The sequence below is a fragment of the Phalacrocorax carbo genome, chromosome 10 (genome assembly GCF_963921805.1).
Source record: "Phalacrocorax carbo chromosome 10, bPhaCar2.1, whole genome shotgun sequence".
Taxonomy (NCBI): Eukaryota; Metazoa; Chordata; class Aves; order Suliformes; family Phalacrocoracidae; genus Phalacrocorax; species Phalacrocorax carbo.
The window spans coordinates 4,418,730-4,438,139 of record NC_087522.1 but is presented as its reverse complement, the minus strand read 5'-3'; the positions used below and the strand labels follow the sequence as shown (position 1 = coordinate 4,438,139).

Here is a 19,410-nt window from a genome sequence, read left to right as displayed (position 1 = left end):
TAATATTTATTGGAAAAGCCTTTTATGTTCACTATAAAACACAGAAATTTAGATTCCCCTTCTTGGACTAGATGATCCCTGAGGTCCCTTCCAACCTGTAATTCTTCCTGGATATTCTCTGTGGGGCTACCCATACCGCTACTACAACTGTATGTTTTATAACCATTTTGTGAGACTTGAGTTACAAGTACATTTCTATATTGACAGCAGCTTCCCCCACCCCCGCCACCCCCAAACACTATCCAATTAATGGACTTTGAGCTTTTACAAGATATTAATTTCCTAAGTTGGGGAAGAAAACCTGCACAACTGGTCTCTGCTGCTTTATAAAGGAGGAAAAAGTACGGGACAAGAGACCAAAACCAGAAGCAACACATTTGTGGATGCTTACCATAGACCTAGAATTAGTAGAAAGCCCAAGCAATCATACCAATTAAAACAGATCCAGCCTTGGGGTCCTATCCAAGGAGCAAAACAGGTTTGAAATTATAGTTAAACACACAACTTTTGCACTTTCTACTCCAATATTATCTCCAGCTCTCTTCATATACATATGAACATTAACCTATTATCTTGCCTCAAAATATCTGCCTGTTTTGCAGAAAGCAGAAGAGTCCGACCTTCCACTGCAAAACACGTAAAACCTGTGAAAGCAGGAACCTCAGCATTGAGAATCTTGGCAAAGTTTGACTAGATACAGCCAAGTAACATTTCAATAGAAACACTGAATTTCTGTCAAACAGTAAAAGGTCTAAAACTTCCAAGCTAAAATGAAGCAGATTTTTCAGTTTAAAACCTAAACATATGTTTTGCGTCTCCAAAGAGTGGCTGGTATTTACAGCCCTTCACGTACAGATAATGTCAATATTTCAGCAAAGCAATTTGAATGTTAAACACTATTGTAAAGGAGGAAAAACGAATGCCATTTAACACATTCTCAATCTCCATTTAAGAACTGCGATTTGTTTTTCCAGACAGAACCAGTATTTGGCTTCTTTGATATCTTACTGCAATTAAATAAGGTACAAAATCAACTTTATAGGAACAAAAGGTTTCCAATGGGGGTATTTTAATAAACAGTGCAAAATTAATGTCTGGTTTTCATCAAGTGCTAAGTAGATTGCTTAAAAGCAAGAACATTGTTATTTAAAAAATGAATGGCGTTAAGTTATGTGTAAGTTGTAAACTATGTAAACTATTAGTTCATCCCATGAGGGCTTAAAAATATCAGTAGGAGAGCTTTAGTTAAACAATTCACATGGAACATTGCCTTAAAGCTAAATATACAGGTTTGGCTCTGGTCAAAGCAGGGCTGCTCAACTTAGTGTTAAAGCAAAGCTGCACGGTGAACCAAGACCAGGAAGCTGGCAAGAGAATTGCTTAGGTGACCTAGGAGGCTGCTGATGTTGAAATTAACCCCCAGCAAGATTAAAAAAACCCAACCAAACAATAAAAACCAAAACAACCAAAAAGCAAATAAACAAAAAACCTGAAAAAAATTCAAAAACATTGAGAATAAGAAGCAACAAATTTTGCCAGAACAATTTTTAGAGGTTGCTGTTAAATGTATAGAACATTGATGACCACCATGGTCACAATATTCAAGAATCTACATTTCTCTGTTCATTCTGAACCATTTGAGTAAAGAATCTCCAATACAGAAATTCCACACAAAAAGAATAGAATATTAGGTACTTGAAAAGAACAAACCTCAGTAAAAACGGCACACCGGGCTTAAGCTGAGTAAAACTCAGACTCATTTTGCATTTCTTTAATAACTAGACAATCTTTTAACAAGCAGTTGCCAGAGAGCTCCTGCAAAGAACAGCACTTACCAAGCCCCTCTTCTAGCACTGCCAACAACTTCAGTAACTGCTACCAGAGCAAATTCCAACAGGTACCGGATGACTTCTCAAGAGGCACCGTCAACACCCCAAATTTTTTTGCAAGTAAATGAAAAGCATTCTTTCTTTCAAGCAAGGCATCACTATCATATCATTGCCCTAAAACCACATACCTCGGGTTTACAAACGACTTACAAACTTTCCCTAATTTCTAGTGCGTCTAGCTGTTTTCCATGCTCGTATTTTAACTGAGGGATGCCGAGTGCTTTTTGGCATGTTTGGATAGAAACATAAAAAGCCTCAAGTCTTGTCATACAAAGCTTTTCAAAGCCGTAGGCCTCACTGCCAAAGGAACTTTTTCATGCTCTTACAGCTTTTGCCTTCCTTATTTGCAAATCTGTTGTTCATTTTGCGGTAAGCATGATAACAAACAGATGAGATGGAGCAGTGCTTTCTGAACAGACTGAGAGCAAGCTCAGATTTAAAAATCAGGGCGGTGAAAGTCAATATTCAGTGAAGAGTTAACAGCGTACAAAAGCCTACAGCAATGAGTTCATTTTGTTCTAGGCTACTTAGCGAATGGACAGCCAAAAATTGAACCAGCTGGAATTCATTCAGAAGTACTTCTTTCTTCCCATAGCTCCCTGGGCTGCCGTTATCAACCTGAGGATAACAAACATATGGATCATCAAGATGGAGCTAGTGCTGGAAAGAAGTGGCATAGCCTAATAGCCCACAATAAACGAAGTTTTGATCCTAACTTGGATGTTAGTACTGAGGTATAAACGCTTTTAGTGTCTCATGGGGAAAAGCGTAGGATTTGCCCAAGCTAGACGGAATTAAAACATTCTACTGGCTTCTCTTCTTGATCATTACCTTGTTACCAGCTCTCGTACATGTGATGTTTAGTGACCAGTTTTAACCTCCGTTCTTTTCCTGGGTTTCAGCTGCTGTCAATACAGAGCAGACAGTACAGATTACTGGAGTGGGAAGACTGCATTTATTTTAAAAATACTCAGTCGAGTAAAGCTATTACTGCAAAAAAGCCAGAGGAGTTCAAAATACCACCTGGATACCTTCCTGTAGCAAATCTGTACTGAAGGGAAGTGAGCAGTTTTACTTGTCACACAGAGCTGACACCGTATGTTAAGAACAGAGCAGAGTTTCACAGAAAGCACTATCCAGTATTTTTTCCACGTGCGTTCAGCTGGGCTGAGCAGAGCTCGGTTGTTGGTATGGGCACAGCCACCCCACCGTCCCCTGCAGCCGCCGCCGTCAGACCGGTGCTCTGCAGGAACACTAACCACGAGGCTGTTACAGCACCTCTGTGTACTGACGTTGGGCAAAATACAGCCACATGCCTAGTTGTGTCTTCAATATTATTCAAATTATATCCATCAGGCTCCAGACAATTCAAGAGGCACATGCGAAAAAATGGGAAAAACGACACCTTGGCTGTCTGGGTAAAATTTAAAAAATAATTCAGACTGATTAAGTGCTTAGTTACAAAAAGGGAGAAATTACTTTAGGAATTTCCAATACAAAAGCTAAAATGAAGGTGTAAAGTTCAAATTCAGGAAGAGGAAAGAAAAACTGTTTGCACAAACTAAATTCTTGGCATCACTTCTGATTTTGAATAAAGTATATCAGCTGCTTTAGAATATTGTTTTTAATTCCTGGAAGTTTTCAACTCTAAAACCTTCAGTAGTTTGTTTTGTGATTATTCAGCCTGCTATAATCTCTTTCAACATCTGCCCAAGATGTTACAAACCGCTCTCTGCCTTCTTTATGCAGTTTTTTAAAAATCTGTTCATAGAGCTCAGCTTAAACCCTCCTTGTTACAAACGAAAAAGCCCAGGAAGCAGCACAGGCACGACTGCATTTGCGAGGGGCACCGATGCTAAGAGGTGAGCAGCGGCACTGGACGCCTGCCAGTCAATAAGCTCCTCTCGGGTTATTAGCCTGGGCCCCGCGCCAGCGCGGCCGAACTCGCGGGGGGTGCGCGGGGAGCAGGAGGTGACAGCAGTGGCACCCCTTAATGGGGAAGGTGGTGGGGTGCTTGTGTATGTGCAGGAATAAGGAAGTAGAGGGGAAAGGAGAACAGGACAGAAACGAGGCTTTTTCCAAAAAAAGACTGCAACTACAGAGATATTAATAGCTTTTGGAAGCTAAATTTTTATCATTCATTCACCTACTTTTGTTCTGTTAATCCCAGTACAGAGTTACTATTTTCTTCTATAGGATGTTTGTCATCTGTTGCAGGAAAAACATCCCTTTTTAACAACCTTTCCGAGGAATTAGTATGAAAGCTTTTACGTAGAGGGAAAAAAAAAAAACCTGATTTAATAACCGGTCCTATTTAAAAGCTGCAATAAGAGAATGATGCATAAGAGACTTTTTTGATGCTGCCATTGTTATATGGTAAATCTTGTCTACAAGAAGCACGTACACGCACTCTACAGTCTACCTAATCACGCATTAGTCACACAAGCGGTAAATCCCTAAAAGCACTTTGTCTCGGGTCATGCAAATGCTGGATGAACCAAGTTACATCAGTTCTCATCTGATTTCCAAGCAATGAGATGCACGTGACTGCTGCTCTGCCCGAGGAAATGTGGGTCAATACGCGTGCATCCTCCTGCTGAATTCGCATGCTCTCTAGGGGCTCGCAGCGGCGTGACTCAGGAGCACCGGGTCGTCTGCAGGCGCACGCTGCACATATATTAATGAGATTATCGCTGCTCATCGCCAGTGTGTTCACACTACACCGCCAGTCGTCTGTAACGGATCTTCAACGAGTCCAGCACACACAGAGCAAAACACTCCATGTGTCTTACGGCCGTGCTCTATCTAAAATGTTAAAATGATTTAGAAGGCTGACAGGCAAATCGCACGACGGCAGCCATTAAAAGGAAACATCTTCCTTCAGAAATAATTAATCACCCATTGTGTTTGAGTATAAACATCCAAATCTAACAGGCGTGTTTCTCTCAGCTGAGCAGCAGTGAGATGGACAATCCAACCCGGCTACTGCTTCAGAGCTGGAAGCAATGCTGCTCGCTTGGAGACGGAGGCAATATGGAGCAGTGTTCTTCCCCAGGACATGCTCTAGCTGGATGTAGTTAACCAACAACCTCACGGTAGCACCCCTTTCTTCCACACACAATTTCTAGTTAGTATCAAAGTTCAGCAGATCCCCATTATATCAGTGTCATCACTCTCTTACACAAGCAAAGCCATCCTCTTCACTTTAGGTATTTTAAACAAAACGTCTAATTCTTGTGTGACCTACGGGAGGCACAAAACCGAGAGCTGAATAGCACCAAACAAGATTTCATGAAAAGGCGGCTTTTATTCAGAATAAAGCCGTATCAGCCTATGTGTTACTCCCTTGTTCTAATTATATAGGACAGCATCTATTTAAACTGCCAAGTTAATGACTTCAATCAATAGTCTCTGTTTATTCAGCCCAGCGCTACTGACAGTCACCAGGGATGAAGAACAAAACAAACAGACTGGTTAGAGGCAATCTATGGTTGGGCAAGAAAAACCAATCCGTGATGGCAAATACCCTTCGATTTAGTTGGGAGAGGGGTCTATCGCCTACGGACACTGACACAGTCCCTCTCTTCTTGCCCATAGAACATTTATCCATACCATTCTGCTAACAACCAACTCGTGAGCTGGGTGAGCTCAAGCAGAACTAACATCATGGATACAGAGTGATTCCAACCCTGATCTTGTACCATCTAGCTATGTTAAGTATTTCCATTTGTTTCCAGATTAAGCATGCTAGCACACGACAACAGCAAGAGGACGTCACTAAGCCTCTGGACGATAAGCAGTGACTTCCCTCGCTGTCACTGTATCCGCTAAGGAAGGAAATTTCCTTTGGAGCAGCTTCAAGAAAGGCTGGAACCATCTTCCTGAAAGCAGGATGAAATGTGCCCTTGACTAAGTCGCCAGCCAAAAGATGCCAGGAATCTTTTAGTTACAGTCTGGATTCGAGAGCGCAAAATAAAAATAGAGTTTAGAACAAAACCAGATAACATACAGCGTGCATGTAGCATTCTAGCAAATATTTTTTTCTTTAAATTAAAAAAAAATAAACCCTTGCAAAGTCAGTTTCTCAACAGTGGCTTAACAGCAACATAAGTGGCCCGCCCCACCGGGGCAATTTTTTTTAAGAACAATTTGCAAGCTACTCAATAAAGGAAGGCCCCTTTCTAATCCCAGGTGAATCCGGTCACAAAGGATGGGACCTTGATGAAAATATTTTAGTGCATTATTCTGACCAGGATGTTTGGTGACAATTTTCTCAGCATTATACATTCATCACTTTGCCTGCAACAGCAACTGTTTCCTATTTTCCTTGTACAAAATGTCAGTGTCCATTACATCAATAAATTATAATGCCACTACTGCTTTGAGATACCTCGATCAAAGGTATTATATAAACAAACCAGAGCTCGAATTAAAAGATACCATGCCTCTTCCTATATGACCTTAACGTATGCGTTTCATATTCAGACATAGAATTTTATGCAAGTGACACCACTCGGCTGCAGGATCCTGCAACAAAAAATACGAAGAAAGTTCTGCTAAACAAGAAGTCCTTTATCAAACTACAACATTAACACATCCAAAGCCCAAAACTTAATATTTAAAAAAACCCAATACATGAGGACAGCTGGTTCAGTCAAAGCCTAAGATGTTTGCTTTCCATTTTAAATTGATTAAATAGATTCAATACATTACATTTCGCATGGATGGTTAACAGTGCTAATATTCCAGATAAAATGAAACGCTGTACGAGGAAAATTCTCACTCGGTCTAGCTCTCACAGTAATTTAGAGGCCTAAAAATTTCACTGAACAGGATTAAAAACATCTCTTCACAAATACCTATTTCTTCACTACCATCTCAACACAGGGAATGCACTTGAAAACAAGCTAAAATGTGCTTTGTGGGAACCATAAAATAATACCGTGTTTGTTTCTTTCTGTTTAAGAAGGTGATTCCTATTTGTCTAGTAGTTGAGATATTAAAAGCAACCTTTTATTTGCATACATGTCACTAACAGGACTCACACACCTAGGAATCTGATATTGTCCAAGCACTGAATCACAAACTACTAGATAGAACCAAGAGAGAGCAAAATTTAATAAACAATTTTCATAGGAAAAAAACCTTTACACCATTTCACTCCTTACTAAAATAAGCTATGTGGCACTAATTTGAAGTGATAGCGCTGTTCTTTTAATTAAAAAACACCAGCAGGAGGTTGATGCATTGGCTGATGCTGTGAGCAACATGCTCACAGGATGCAGATGAATCTTTGTCTAAGAAATTAACACAAAATTTCATCTGGCTTAAAAAAGCAAAACAAAACCCCTATGTCAAAACCAACATATAGGGAGTGTTGTTACAGGTGCTTGATAAAGTCATCTGGATGTTTCCCTCAGGATGTTGTTAAGTTCTAAGGGGAAAAAACCCCCAAAACCAAACAACTCTCAGTCCAGTTGTGCAATCAGGAGTTTAATTCGTGAAGCCTGATTTGCCCGCAGGTGTGCAGTGGACTTAATACACACATTTTTCTCCCTTTCCTACCTCAGAGCTCCTCTCCCACTCTCCCAGGTTGACCCTTCAACAACACCTGTCTGCATGGCTGGGACCGGGAACCGATCCTCGCCCCCCCAGCAGCACCGGCAGGCCAAGGGAGTGGGATTCATTCTACCAAACTACCCATCCCCATGAGTCTTGGGGACCCAGTATGCGTAACAGCTCTCTCCTTAGCAAATTTGACTGAAATCAGATGAAGAGCCAAAAATTATTTAGAGAAGAATGACAGGTGTGATCCCATTTTCAGCCTGGTAGTTTCTAGTCTGGAAAGAAGATCAAGCTTGTCCTATAAGTTTATCCATCAGCCTGATGGTGAACTAAGGCAGCACCGTGTCTCAAAACCCGTAGACAGCTTCCATGTGCCACACTGCTGGTTCGTGAAACCAACAAAAGCCTAGAAAACTGATTAATATCAGCTTTCCAATCTAGAAGAAATCCACACAAGAATATTTGCCGGATCCTATTCCCCTTGGTCTTTCAACATCTTAATTCCACCACCCCTGAAGAGACTGGCAGCCACAACCGGGACCTCCTGCACAAGTCTTCGGTTGCTGCTATCATAAAAAGGGAGCTCTACATCGGCATCTGGAAGCATGACAGTCCTTAAAACCGGCAGCTGCTCCACCTCATACAGCCACCCTAGTGAAGAAACATCACAGAGACAAGCAGGACATTCTGTCTTTACTTGGTGTACAGACTATCAAAGAGATGTCAGTTTGTCCAAAGACTTGTAGTGTATTTACTCACCGCTCCTACAATGACTATTTCAATCACATTTACACTGCCAGCATCATCTCAACCACGAGATATTAATCTGATTCCTTCTGATATTTCAAGTGTGTTTTCTCTCTGCACACTTGTAGGATTTACATCCTACGACAATGATACAAAACCCCTGGCACTCCTTTTCAACTGGGCTTTTTTTTCCCCCCGTACTATCAAAAATAGTTCTCATCTACGCTCTAGTTCAATTTGGAAGTAGCGTATGCAGACTTGATAAGCATCCTGCAAAGGAAATTCCTTGAATTGCAGACTACTTACAACCCATTTTCCCAAGCAACTTTTTATAAAACCCATTTGATAGCTGGTTTGCTAATTTCTATTGAAGTTTATCAAAACATTATTTGTAGACAAGTCAAATTACTTCTGTGATTGAACAACAACAACAACAAAAAAAACCAGTTGTGACTGCAAGTCCAAGCCAAGCTGTTGCATTATACTGAAGTATTATTTATCCTGTTACCAGACGGACCTTTCTAACTCTAAGAAGGTATTTAATTTTAAGCTAAAGAACACAACACAGAAAAGCACCCATTTACATGTTTCTTTTGTTTGTCAAAGTCTCCTTCTAGACCAGGTAAAAGCACTACTAATAAGAGCTGGCGACAGCGCAATTATTGGAACTGATTACATTACCCTAAGCAGATTTAGAGGTTGCACGCTGGTGGCAGTCTGGCCGACTGACTCTCGAATCTGTGCTGGTTTGTCGTGCTGTAACAGACACATCTAATTAATACGTCTTGAAAAAAGTCTATTAACGTTCAATTCCCTAAAAAGCTTGGAAAGAAGGAATAAGAGACATGGGTGCTTCTATTATGGCATATTAGGTGTACACGAAGCATACTATATTTTAGTTATTGCACAATGTGCAGAAGTCAGTCTTACAAAGAGCCAGACATTTATTCCTACAGCCTGTGCTTTTGCAGTAGCAAATTTAATGTAAGATTATTTAATGAATTATGGGATCTCTGGGAAAAGGTGTAGGGGCAGAGGTTTAAACCGGAGTTTGACTTGGTTACATCACGCGACTTGGTTACATCACACGGGTACCAAGTTGAATGAAGCCATTAAAGAGCAAGTTCACAATTCAAACACTTTCTCCGGCTCCTGTGCATTCATGGACTGATGGACCACGCCGTGATTCAAACAGTTGTGCCACTCGCTGGCATCTACTCACTCCCCAACTTCACTTACGCCTTTTAACCTTCTCTCACCTGTACTTCAGCACTCATCTGCGAAGGGAGAACCCCAACAGAAGTATTTTCACTCTGGTTAAAAACAATTTTAGGAGTGGGTTAAACGCATCAGCAGATCACAGCATAAAAACTATTCACATAAGAAATAGCTGGAAGCAAATTCCAAAAGCCCCAACACTTCAGGCTTTTCTTTTTTCCCCACTAAGCCACTTCTGTTCTCTCTGCTCTGTTGTTTAGTAGGTATTTACAGACACAGGAAATACGAACATGCCCATTGTAGTACTTCGCTTGTCTGCAGATGTTTAAGGAAGAGGTAGAAGAGATACTGCTTGGAATTTCTACTACTACATAAAACTGAAGTAACTATCATTTCAAGAACCCAGAAAATTCACCCAATTATTCCTCCAAAAGCTGACATCAGAGCTTTCGCTTACATTCACCTACTCGATTCCAAACCCAAAGTTTACCAAATCTAATGGATTCTCTCCCCATTGACACTAAAGCAGCCTTTTTCAACAATGAGGTATCCACTCCTTTCCCTTGTAGGACATGACACCTCTGCATTTGAATTCTGACTTTAAAATGAAGTTCCCCCGTGCTTATAAAAATGTCTGCACAGGTGAAAAAAAAAAACCACACCACGCCAACTGCAAGGATAAAGGCGGCTTCCTCTGGAAGTATATCAATCACTGCAAGTCTGAATCAAATTGAAATTCCATGCTTTTCTAAATTCTGCACTTGTGTAGTCAAAAAACCCAAAAAGATATTAAAGCAACAGCACAATCCATACACTCCGTTCATTTTCATATGCAGTCTGGGCTTATTTTTTTCCCTTTAGTGAAACGGAGCACACGCATTTCAAAAGATGTCTCCTTTTCAAGAAACTTTTCGGGTCATACACCCTGTGTACTGGAAGATGTAAAAACACTGACCACAGGGACTGAATTTTCTGCTGTAATGTCCAGTTTACTTTGGGGATGCAACACAGACCACAGGCGGGGTGTGAGGAAGAAAAGTCAACATGATGACAAGAGAGTTCAAGGCATCTGCTAACATTGGTCTGAATGCAAAGTAAACAGAGAGGTAACTATCTTCAATGGGTTTTAACCTTTATTTTATGGAGAAAAATACAGAAGAGAGCTTTTAATACAGTGTCCTGGAAACTAGGGAGATTAATAGAAGAATAGATTCTAACACATGCGAATTGCCGCTTTGTGAAGTAAACGAGAGATGGAAACTTTAAATTGATATGAACGTATGCATTTTATTCTGGTTAACCATTAAAGGAAATGGTTAGATTTTTTATGGAAGACAAAAATGCAAACATATGACAAGGTCAAAGAATACACTATTCCTCTTGATTCACTCATACAAAAATGCCATTTTACTCCAAATAAAGTGTACCGAGAAAGACCTCATCAACTTGAGGGGAAAAAAAGATTCCAACCTATCAAAAAATATTTCTTTACATACTACGGGTTACCAGTAAAAGCAAAAACTACTGCAAGAAAAAGATACTACCAGGTTATCTAAGAAAGAGAGAAACAAATTTTATTTTCTTCAGCAGGGCTTCTTCATAATCAATTGGGAAAGAAACAACCATCGAAAAAACCAACCGTGGCTAAAACTGCACATTAGCGAGGACATTCAGGGACACATAATATTCCTGGAGTATTCTAGTGGTCAATAATACTTGAAGTTAATAGTGTGGTTTAGCATTGCCCTTTATTCCTAAATGGGCTGCTGCATATTCTTACGAGAGAATCGGGAACAAAATAGCAAAATAGAAAGCTATTACATACACCTAATTCCACTGGATTTTCCATCATTTCTTATGGTCATAACAGCACAGTTTAGGATTATAAACTTAACCCATCTGAACTGCTTCATCACACAACAGCCAACATAAAGGGCCTGTGCTTCAGATGCTGGAGCCGGTCCTCTGCCAATGACAACTCCCTCCAGCTGTGGCGGAGGTGAGCACAGCTGGAACAGCGGAGCAGCCTGCAGCACCACGCAGTCACTGGGGGGATTGTGCATTATTTTAGCATTACTCCCTAACAATAACGGATTGTTTTCCCCAAAAACAGATGAACAAACCTTCCATTTAAATGCTTTCTGTTAAATTGTATTAGTATGCGTAGTAGTGTCCATATCCTCAAAAAAAAAACCAAACAAAAACAAACCCAGGCAAGAGGATTTTTCGTGGGGGAGGGGAGGAAAAGTAAACCGTGCTCTGCCAGCTTTATCCATCTATGCTGTGAATTGGGTAGCCTTGGGGATTTTTGCCTGCTGTGCTTAGTGTCCTTGACAACAAGCCAGTTTGAATTTTGGCCTTTAACTTGACAAAAATGACTTACTGAAGAGGAAGGCATCAAGCTATTACAGCCCTGTGGAGAGATTCTTTCTAAAACAGCATGCATGCTTATTCTGCCAATTCAACTAGAGTATCGTCAAATCTATCCTCCAGCTCCTATACCCCCCAATATTCCCAAAGCACTTGCCAGTCTATAAGAGAATACTTGAAAGAAAAACTTGCAACATTTTTGCTCTGCCCTTCTGTTGTATTTTACGACTTTCACAAAGAAAGATAGAGATGGAAAACAAAGAAAAATCTCCCCAAGGATCTCCTCTCTGAAATTACTGCATTTCCCTTCAAAGAGATGGGAAGCAAAGTTTATAGTAGTGTCTTAACCTGGTAAGATCTACTGACTTTTCCTGAGCAAACATATGTGCAGGTTTATTCTTATGTTACATTAATACTTAAATAAATCTTTTATAAAGTGATATATACTAATAAACAAGGTCTAGCAAAGCTCACTGCTTGGTTTAAGAAATCACTACTCTCTCTCTTTTCTGGTTTTCCCTCCCAAAGTCAGCTCCTCCTAACAGAAGGCAATGTACGCACACACCTCAGCTTTTCAAAGACCAGCATCTTAGTTTAAATTCTTGAGCAAGACTTCCATGGAGAAGCTGAATCTGTGCTGAAGCAGCTGAAGTATGAGCACAGGTTTTCTCCACCAATTTTCTTGCAGCGGGTGATAAATTTTTGGCAACGGGGTCAGCAGACTAGCAAGGAGATAACATCTTGAGTTACTGCAGCAGTATCTTCAGGAATTCATTTGTAAGCACCTGAAACATCACAATCTGAGGGCAGTGCAGCTTCCTCACTACCAGCCGTAACACGAGTGCTCGATGGCGACTACCTGCATGCTTAACTTCAGGCTTTCCGATACACATGCTAAAGGTGAGATGATATCAAGGTAAAAACACTGGAAGTCGATCAACTGTGGTGCTGTCCTCATCGTCAACCGAGGAGGCATCCCGGTGCTGGCAAGAGCGTCAAGGACTATATGCAAGACCTCGACATGGACATACCCTAAAACCTAAACAGACCCACAACAGGAGAAACGACACAATGGTTGTCAACAGGTATGTCGAGACTGAAGATCTCGCCGACTCCCTTCCCCACCACAACTGCTGGTGTAGGAAAGAACAAACCATTTTCAGTAACTGGGTAGTACAAGCTTGGTTCGCTCTGGGAGAATAATTCAGCATCACTTTAGTGAAAAATATCAAAGCACTAATACAGGTAAAAGCTTTCTTTCAATGATATTCTAGCATTTGGTCCTTTTCACAGTAATATTTTTTATCATTTCAACAGGAATCACAATGGAAAAACATAACAAAACAGACTCAATTCCTAATTTAAGGAAAAGGACAGCAGGTGCAACTGTCTCGTTAGCCTTTTTTCTTTTAATATCCTCTTCACTCAGTTCTGGAGTGAGTTGCTCTGCTGTGTACATACCCAGACCTCGCAAGTATACTACGCTGGACGATTCAACCGCATCTCTTCCAAACCACTCTGCCCTATCGAGCTACCTCAACCAACGTGGCCCAAACAAACACGGCTGCTGAGCGAGTAGTTAACTCTGGAACCGTAAATAGCAAGTAATCTAGCCAGATTAATCCAACGTTAAGCGTGTCAAGTGGACTCGCTTCAAGTTGGGCAGCAATCCAAGTAAGCCTCCAAAACACATATGGATGGACAGACAGCATTTCCATACAGTACTACTTCCTTCTGTGACCCACCGAGCACACCTCCAGCCAGCAACAGAAACAACCGAGGGGGCTTGTTCATCTTTATTTATAGCAGCAGTTTTGGCAGTTTCTGAGCTGCTGTCAGTAAGAGGTGAGCTACCTGACACACGTAACATCGTGGTGTAAAATCAACTTCCTCACTGTGAAATTGGAGACGCTGCTTATATTACCCCAAAATCAATGCTTCATTTTGCAATGCAAAAAGAAAGTATGATGCTACAAAATTCTAGACACGTGATAAAGCTGTTTAAGGAAACGAATGAGAAAACTGTTCTTAGAGTGGTGGGTCGTATGGAATAAAAAAGAAATCATTAAGTAACTGCACAACCACATCCCAAATTGCATTTCTTTATATGAAGACATTCAATTTGAGAAAATAAAGTTTTAAGTTAGGAATAAAGTAGTTATTGTTTCTACTTTCCCTTCCTGAGGGGGATATTCAAACAAACTCCTTTTGGAGATTTAATTTACTTCCACCAGGACAATGGTGCTGGCACAGCTTTGACTTACTGGGAGGAAAAAAAAAAAGGGAGACTCACTACCCATAGCCTGCCCGGAGGAAAATGCTGCTCTTTGGATTCGTGCTGCAGCAGCCCAAGATGCCAGCTGGCCGGCTGCAAAGGCTGCTCTCTCTACTTCTCCCATGAAAGCAAGATTATTTAATTTTTTTCTTCCTTAAAGTCCCCTGGTTACATGTCCCAAGCCTCTTTGCCATCTCCATCTCCAAGGGCCTCTCAACAGCCACGAATTTACCTTCACAAAAACGCTACTAGTTCATAACACAAACGGGGAAGAGAGGCAGAGAGATTAAGCGCCTCGCTCAGCATCGCACAGGAAATCTGCGGCGAAGCTCAGCGTCGAGTTCCAGCCCAGCGCTCCAACCACAACCAGGCAACCCACTCCCAGAAGACAAGGAGCAGAGAAAATTCTTACGAGAAGAAAATAACGAGACATAGATTTCTGCATATTCCCAGATTACCACGCAAAATAAATTCAGAGCTACTAAACTGCTGCTTGCCACTGCGTTCCCCATTGCACGAAACGGGCTCAACGTTAAATCCCAAACGCCAAGGCAGGCTGGGCTGACCGGCCAGCCGTCCCTGCCTCCTTGCGCCAGCACTCTCAGCCTGCAACCCGGAGCCTTTCCAATGTATGAACATAAAACTGCAGCCAGCCTATGAAGTATTTACAATGTCTGTTACAGATTTCCCCACGCAGATATTCATTGTTTCCGAACAGTGGACATAAAACTGTCCAGGTCACCAGCATTAGTGTTGTTATTGATCAGTCAGTTAACTTGACTGCATTGATCAATACATTAGTCATGAAAGGGAAGCAAAACATCCTGACATTTGGGTCACAGTTTAACCTGTGCCTTTATAACAACCCTATGTGAACGCTGCTCTTAAGGCAACATAATATTTTATTTTTTTACTTGAAGTCGCTGTATTCTTTTATGTATTCCTTAAATTACAATCGCGTATCTGCAAAAAGACCCAAAGCCACCCATTTACCAGCAACTCACTGGTCAGGTTTTATAGATGGGACTTCCCTAAACTGTGCTGTCTACAGTGAACTGAAAGTGGTTTTTGGGATACTTGTCTGCATCGCCCCTTTCCTCTTTCCCTTTCTTTGCCACTGCTAAGCACCACCACTTTTCCTACAGGAACCAAACTTGTCCCCTGCAAATCCCCTCTGGCTCGTCCCCTCACCTCACAGGAACTGCCTGATTCCTCATCATCTTCCTCACTCCTTCCCGATGCTTCCAATGCTGCACTTCCCTCCTGCTCACAACTAGAGGCTCTCACCTATGCCCTCCCTCCAAAACCGCAACAACAGCCAGCAGCCCCGTACCTTCCCAGGCCAGGTCTGCTGAGGAGGAATGCATTTTTACACTCCCGAGTACTCTGAACTGCAGCTAAGTGAGGTGCTTGGAAATGATTATTTGTACTCTCCTGTTATACCCACTCCGGCTTTTCTCTTAAAGAAACTCATTTTGCCATCAGTCCTCGACACGGCCATCTGACCTTACCCAGGAGATCCTGCCCCCTCCTTGCTCCATCTGTGAAGTGATCCATAAAGTTTAAACTAATGCCTTTTCCTTCCCAATCTTTTCTCAGTTCCACAATGGCACCAGCAGCCAGCCAGCTTTTAACACCTCAGCTGAGACCCTGCTGAAAAAGCCAGTACCAATGAAGCCAGAACACAACACACAGCTTTTTTTTGGTAGAAAAGCTACATGTTTAGTCCACTTCTTCACAGTCTTTCCAATTCCATCTGCAACCTTCGCCTGCGAGCTACCTGGAACAGGAACGTTTCTGATACCCAGCACAATGAGACTGCAGTTTTCATGAGCACTTCTGGGCGATATAACAGCGTGAGAGACGCGTGTAAGCCTTGGAGATGATGAACCCTTTAGAACCTCCCCGGGGAGCAGCAACTGCAGCAGCAAACAAAGATTTCGGAGAAGCGCATCAGTAAAAAAGGGACACGTGCTCCGCAAAGGTCCCCTGGCCCGTGAATCGCGTTCCTCCCCAACCCAGAAGAGCCCAAGCAGATTTCAGAGCACACGCACTCACAGTATCAGTTCATGATTTCCATCTCCGTTTTGGTAATTCCACCACTGCTGCACTACCCTGATGACAGTACAGACACAGAGACCACAGACTTCACAAGAAGCTTTACCTTACTTTGCCTAGAACTGCTCCAAGCGGCAAGGGACGAGGCCATGAATCTCTCTAGCTCCTACATCACCAGCAGGGGTGAAAACTCCAAGGGAAATAAGAGGAACAGGCTTTTGGAGAAACTGAGATACAACAATAGACTAGCGTGTTTGAGAACCCTGAGACACGAAGGCATTTTAACCTGCCATCCAGCTTACTTGCAGGTGTTGGGGTAGTTTTTTAAATATTTCTAAACAGGATGTGTTATTTGCTATTTTACTTCATTGCAGTTTGTGTCGGGATAGGACTGACACCATTCTGTGTAAGGTGGCAGATCATTTCTGATAATCATCAGACAATCCAGAACTTTTCGATATAGTCACGTAAATAACATAATGCTGCTAATAAAAACACCTTTCCAATGTACACGAAAAAAATGATACGTTTAAGCATGAAGGACTCTTCCACCCTTCACTCCCCATTTACAAGGTAACACTCACGGGCACCTTCAGGCTAAGTGGTGTTTACACAGCTATTTTCAGTAGTGCAAAACATAAATGGTTTCTAATCACGGGAAACACAATGCAGGTAGTAAATCATAACAGAAGAGGTCCTCTGTCTCGATTTAAATCTGCTCAAATCTCCCAGTAGCAAAACAGGTGAGAAAACAAAAGCCATGCTGGCTACAGCTATTTGAAACAGGTAAGTCAGCACACTAGTCTCCAGCGAAGCCAAGAATACAGCATTGCCTAATGATTCTAAAGCTAAACCTCTCCCAAAGCAATTTATTTTTTATTAAATACAGCAATTTTTGTCACACCACCCAGCCTGCATGCTTGTAAAAACAGAAGATGTGTTTGAGCAAGCAGGAGATTTCTTCAACATAGTTAAAAAAAAAAAAGAGAGAGTAAAAAAAATAATCCACCAAGTTGCTCAATAAGCCGAAACTTCAGTCTCTTCCAGGAAATGTTCTCAGCTAGGAGAAAAGACTAGGGCATGCTAAAAGTAAAAAAGCATTTTGATGCAGCATTCATCCTTTAAAATTAAAACCAACAGCTTCTGCCTGTTATTCAAATTATATCCTCCAGCTCAGAAGAAGGGCTATGACCATGGCGTAAGTTACTTAATTCACAACATTTTTATTGTCTGACTTGCATAAAAATAAGCCACATTAATGACTGAGTTGACATTTAGTATACATCACCACAAAACTAATTTCAGATCAAACATCACCCATACACACTAAAAATATTTTCAGCTTTCTCACGTCCAAGAAAAGGATTTTCAGATTTATATTATCCTCACAAACTTTGGTCTCCTAAAGCACAAGCAGTGCAGAATCAGAAAAGGATTAAAAGAAAACCAGGATTATTTTTTTTTGAAGAGCTGCTTCTGATTGATTGCGTTACATGCCAGAAGCAAGTTAACCTGTAACTGAAGTTTAACTAGCACCATTTTCTCATTATTTGACAATGTTTTGTGCACCCGCAGAAACAGCTCTATATAGATCAATGCCAGCAACTCGGAGCAGCAGCGTGGCTCCTCCAGCCCAAGAGATCTCCAAGCATCCACCTGTTGCCTTTAAAAGACCGGACTGGGCCTTATTTATTAATAATTCACACAGGAGTCTCAAGAAGCAGAAACTGCATCTCTTCCCATTAAAGAAGCAGTGTCGGCATCGACCGGAGCAGCTTCCAGAAGATTTAATCCAGATCTTTCAGGGTGCAACATAAGTTGGCTTATCCATACGTGCACCCTCACAGGAGGCCTCTCGTAAGGTGGCACAACACGTACAGCTGTTGGTGTCACCTCTCGCTCGGGGAAGGAACTTCAAAAGTTGACTGTGATTTGCCAAGTGAGAGCAAGTTGTGAGAAACGAGGGGAAAAAAAACCACTAAAAAAAAAAGCTAAAGGCAGCTAAATGCATGTTTTCTCACGAGCAACTGAGTTACCCTCAGTACATGGGAGGCTGGGGCAGTTTATTAACTACAGCAAAGCAAGGCAAATTATGAAAGGCTTTGCTGAAAGCCAGTCTGCAGGAGGGGGGGGGCCTGGAAATCCTCCTGGGGAAGGTGCAGGAGAGACCCCAGGAAGGGGCAGGGTGTCCTGGCTTGCTGGAAAGGGGGGACACAAGGACCCCCTCCATAGGGGAAGATGCAGAAGACACCCCACACCTGGGCAGGGTGCTGAAGGGGGGGGGCCCAAAGCGACTCCCCCAAGGGGAAGGTGCAAAAGAGACCCCACAGAGGAGCAGGGTGCCCTGGCCTGCTGGAAGAAGGGGAGACAAGGACACCCCCTTTTTCCCCCAAAAAAGCCTTCCCCCCCCCCAGATTTGTGTCAGCCCAAGCAGCCGAGGGAGGGGAGGGGGGAGCAGGAAAAAACGAATTAAGCGAGGCTCCACCGGGCCAGGGAAGTGGAAGCGGGACTGAAAAAAGGCGGATAAAAGTTAAGTAACGCTCGGAGCTCGGTCGCCGCCGCCTCGGCCCCACGGCCTCCCCTCACACCGCCGCAAAACCCCCGCCTTGGGCCCGGTTTTTCCCTCCCCTCAGGCCGCCAGGCCGGGGAGGGGTCGGACGACCCCTCCCCGGCCTGGCGGCCTGAGGGAAGGGAAAAACCGGGCCCGAAGGTGTGTGTGCGTGGGGGGACACAGAGAGAGCGTCGCCACCGCCCCGTTACCTGTGAGGCGGATCTTGATACTGGAACCGTTCCGGCGGGTACCGGGATTCGACATCGCGCCTTAAAACGACGACAGCGCCGAAATCAACCGGCGGCCCAACGCACACACCCACCCCCCCATACGGGCCCACACGCTCGGTGCGATGCCGTTAATCCCCGGCCTTCGTCGCTCGCCTCAGCAGCCGCCGCCGCCGGAGACCGCCGCGCTCGCCCGGCCCGGCCCGGCCGCGGAGACGGCGTTAAGCCACGCCCCCGCCCCCGCCCCGCGTACGGCGGAGGGCGGTGACGTCAGCGCGCATCGCGTCGCGGCCGCACCGCACCGCCATGATGGGAAGGTCGGAGGGGTGTGTGGGACGCATGCGCTGGGGGAAAACGCGTTTTGCGGGAGGGGCAGCGCCCCCTGGCGACGGGGAGGTCGCTGGGGGTGGCAAAGAGGATGAGTGGGGGTGACACGGCTGTGGTGTGGAAGGTGACAAGGAAACAGGTGTGAACACATCAAGCATTTGGCGTCTGCCAGCAACACCCGCG

General features: G+C 43.1%; 1 protein-coding gene across 5 annotated transcripts in view; it reads right to left on the bottom strand.

Annotated features, from left to right (window-relative positions):
- SMURF1 (SMAD specific E3 ubiquitin protein ligase 1) overlaps positions 1–19,124 on the bottom strand; it is a 47,482-nt gene extending 28,358 nt beyond the window's left edge. For 4 of the 5 annotated variants that reach the window (XR_010374596.1, XM_064461524.1, XM_064461526.1 and 1 more), the window contains exon 1: positions 18,883–19,123. Coding sequence is in view for 4 of the 5 variants with exons in the window: in XM_064461524.1 (XP_064317594.1) it covers positions 18,883–18,937 (55 nt within the window). In the remaining variant the exon portion in view is untranslated. Of the gene's footprint in view, positions 1–18,882 lie in introns of all 5 variants that reach the window. The other variant, XM_064461525.1, reaches the window with a different exon arrangement.
- Between the last annotated feature and the right edge of the window lie 286 nt (positions 19,125–19,410).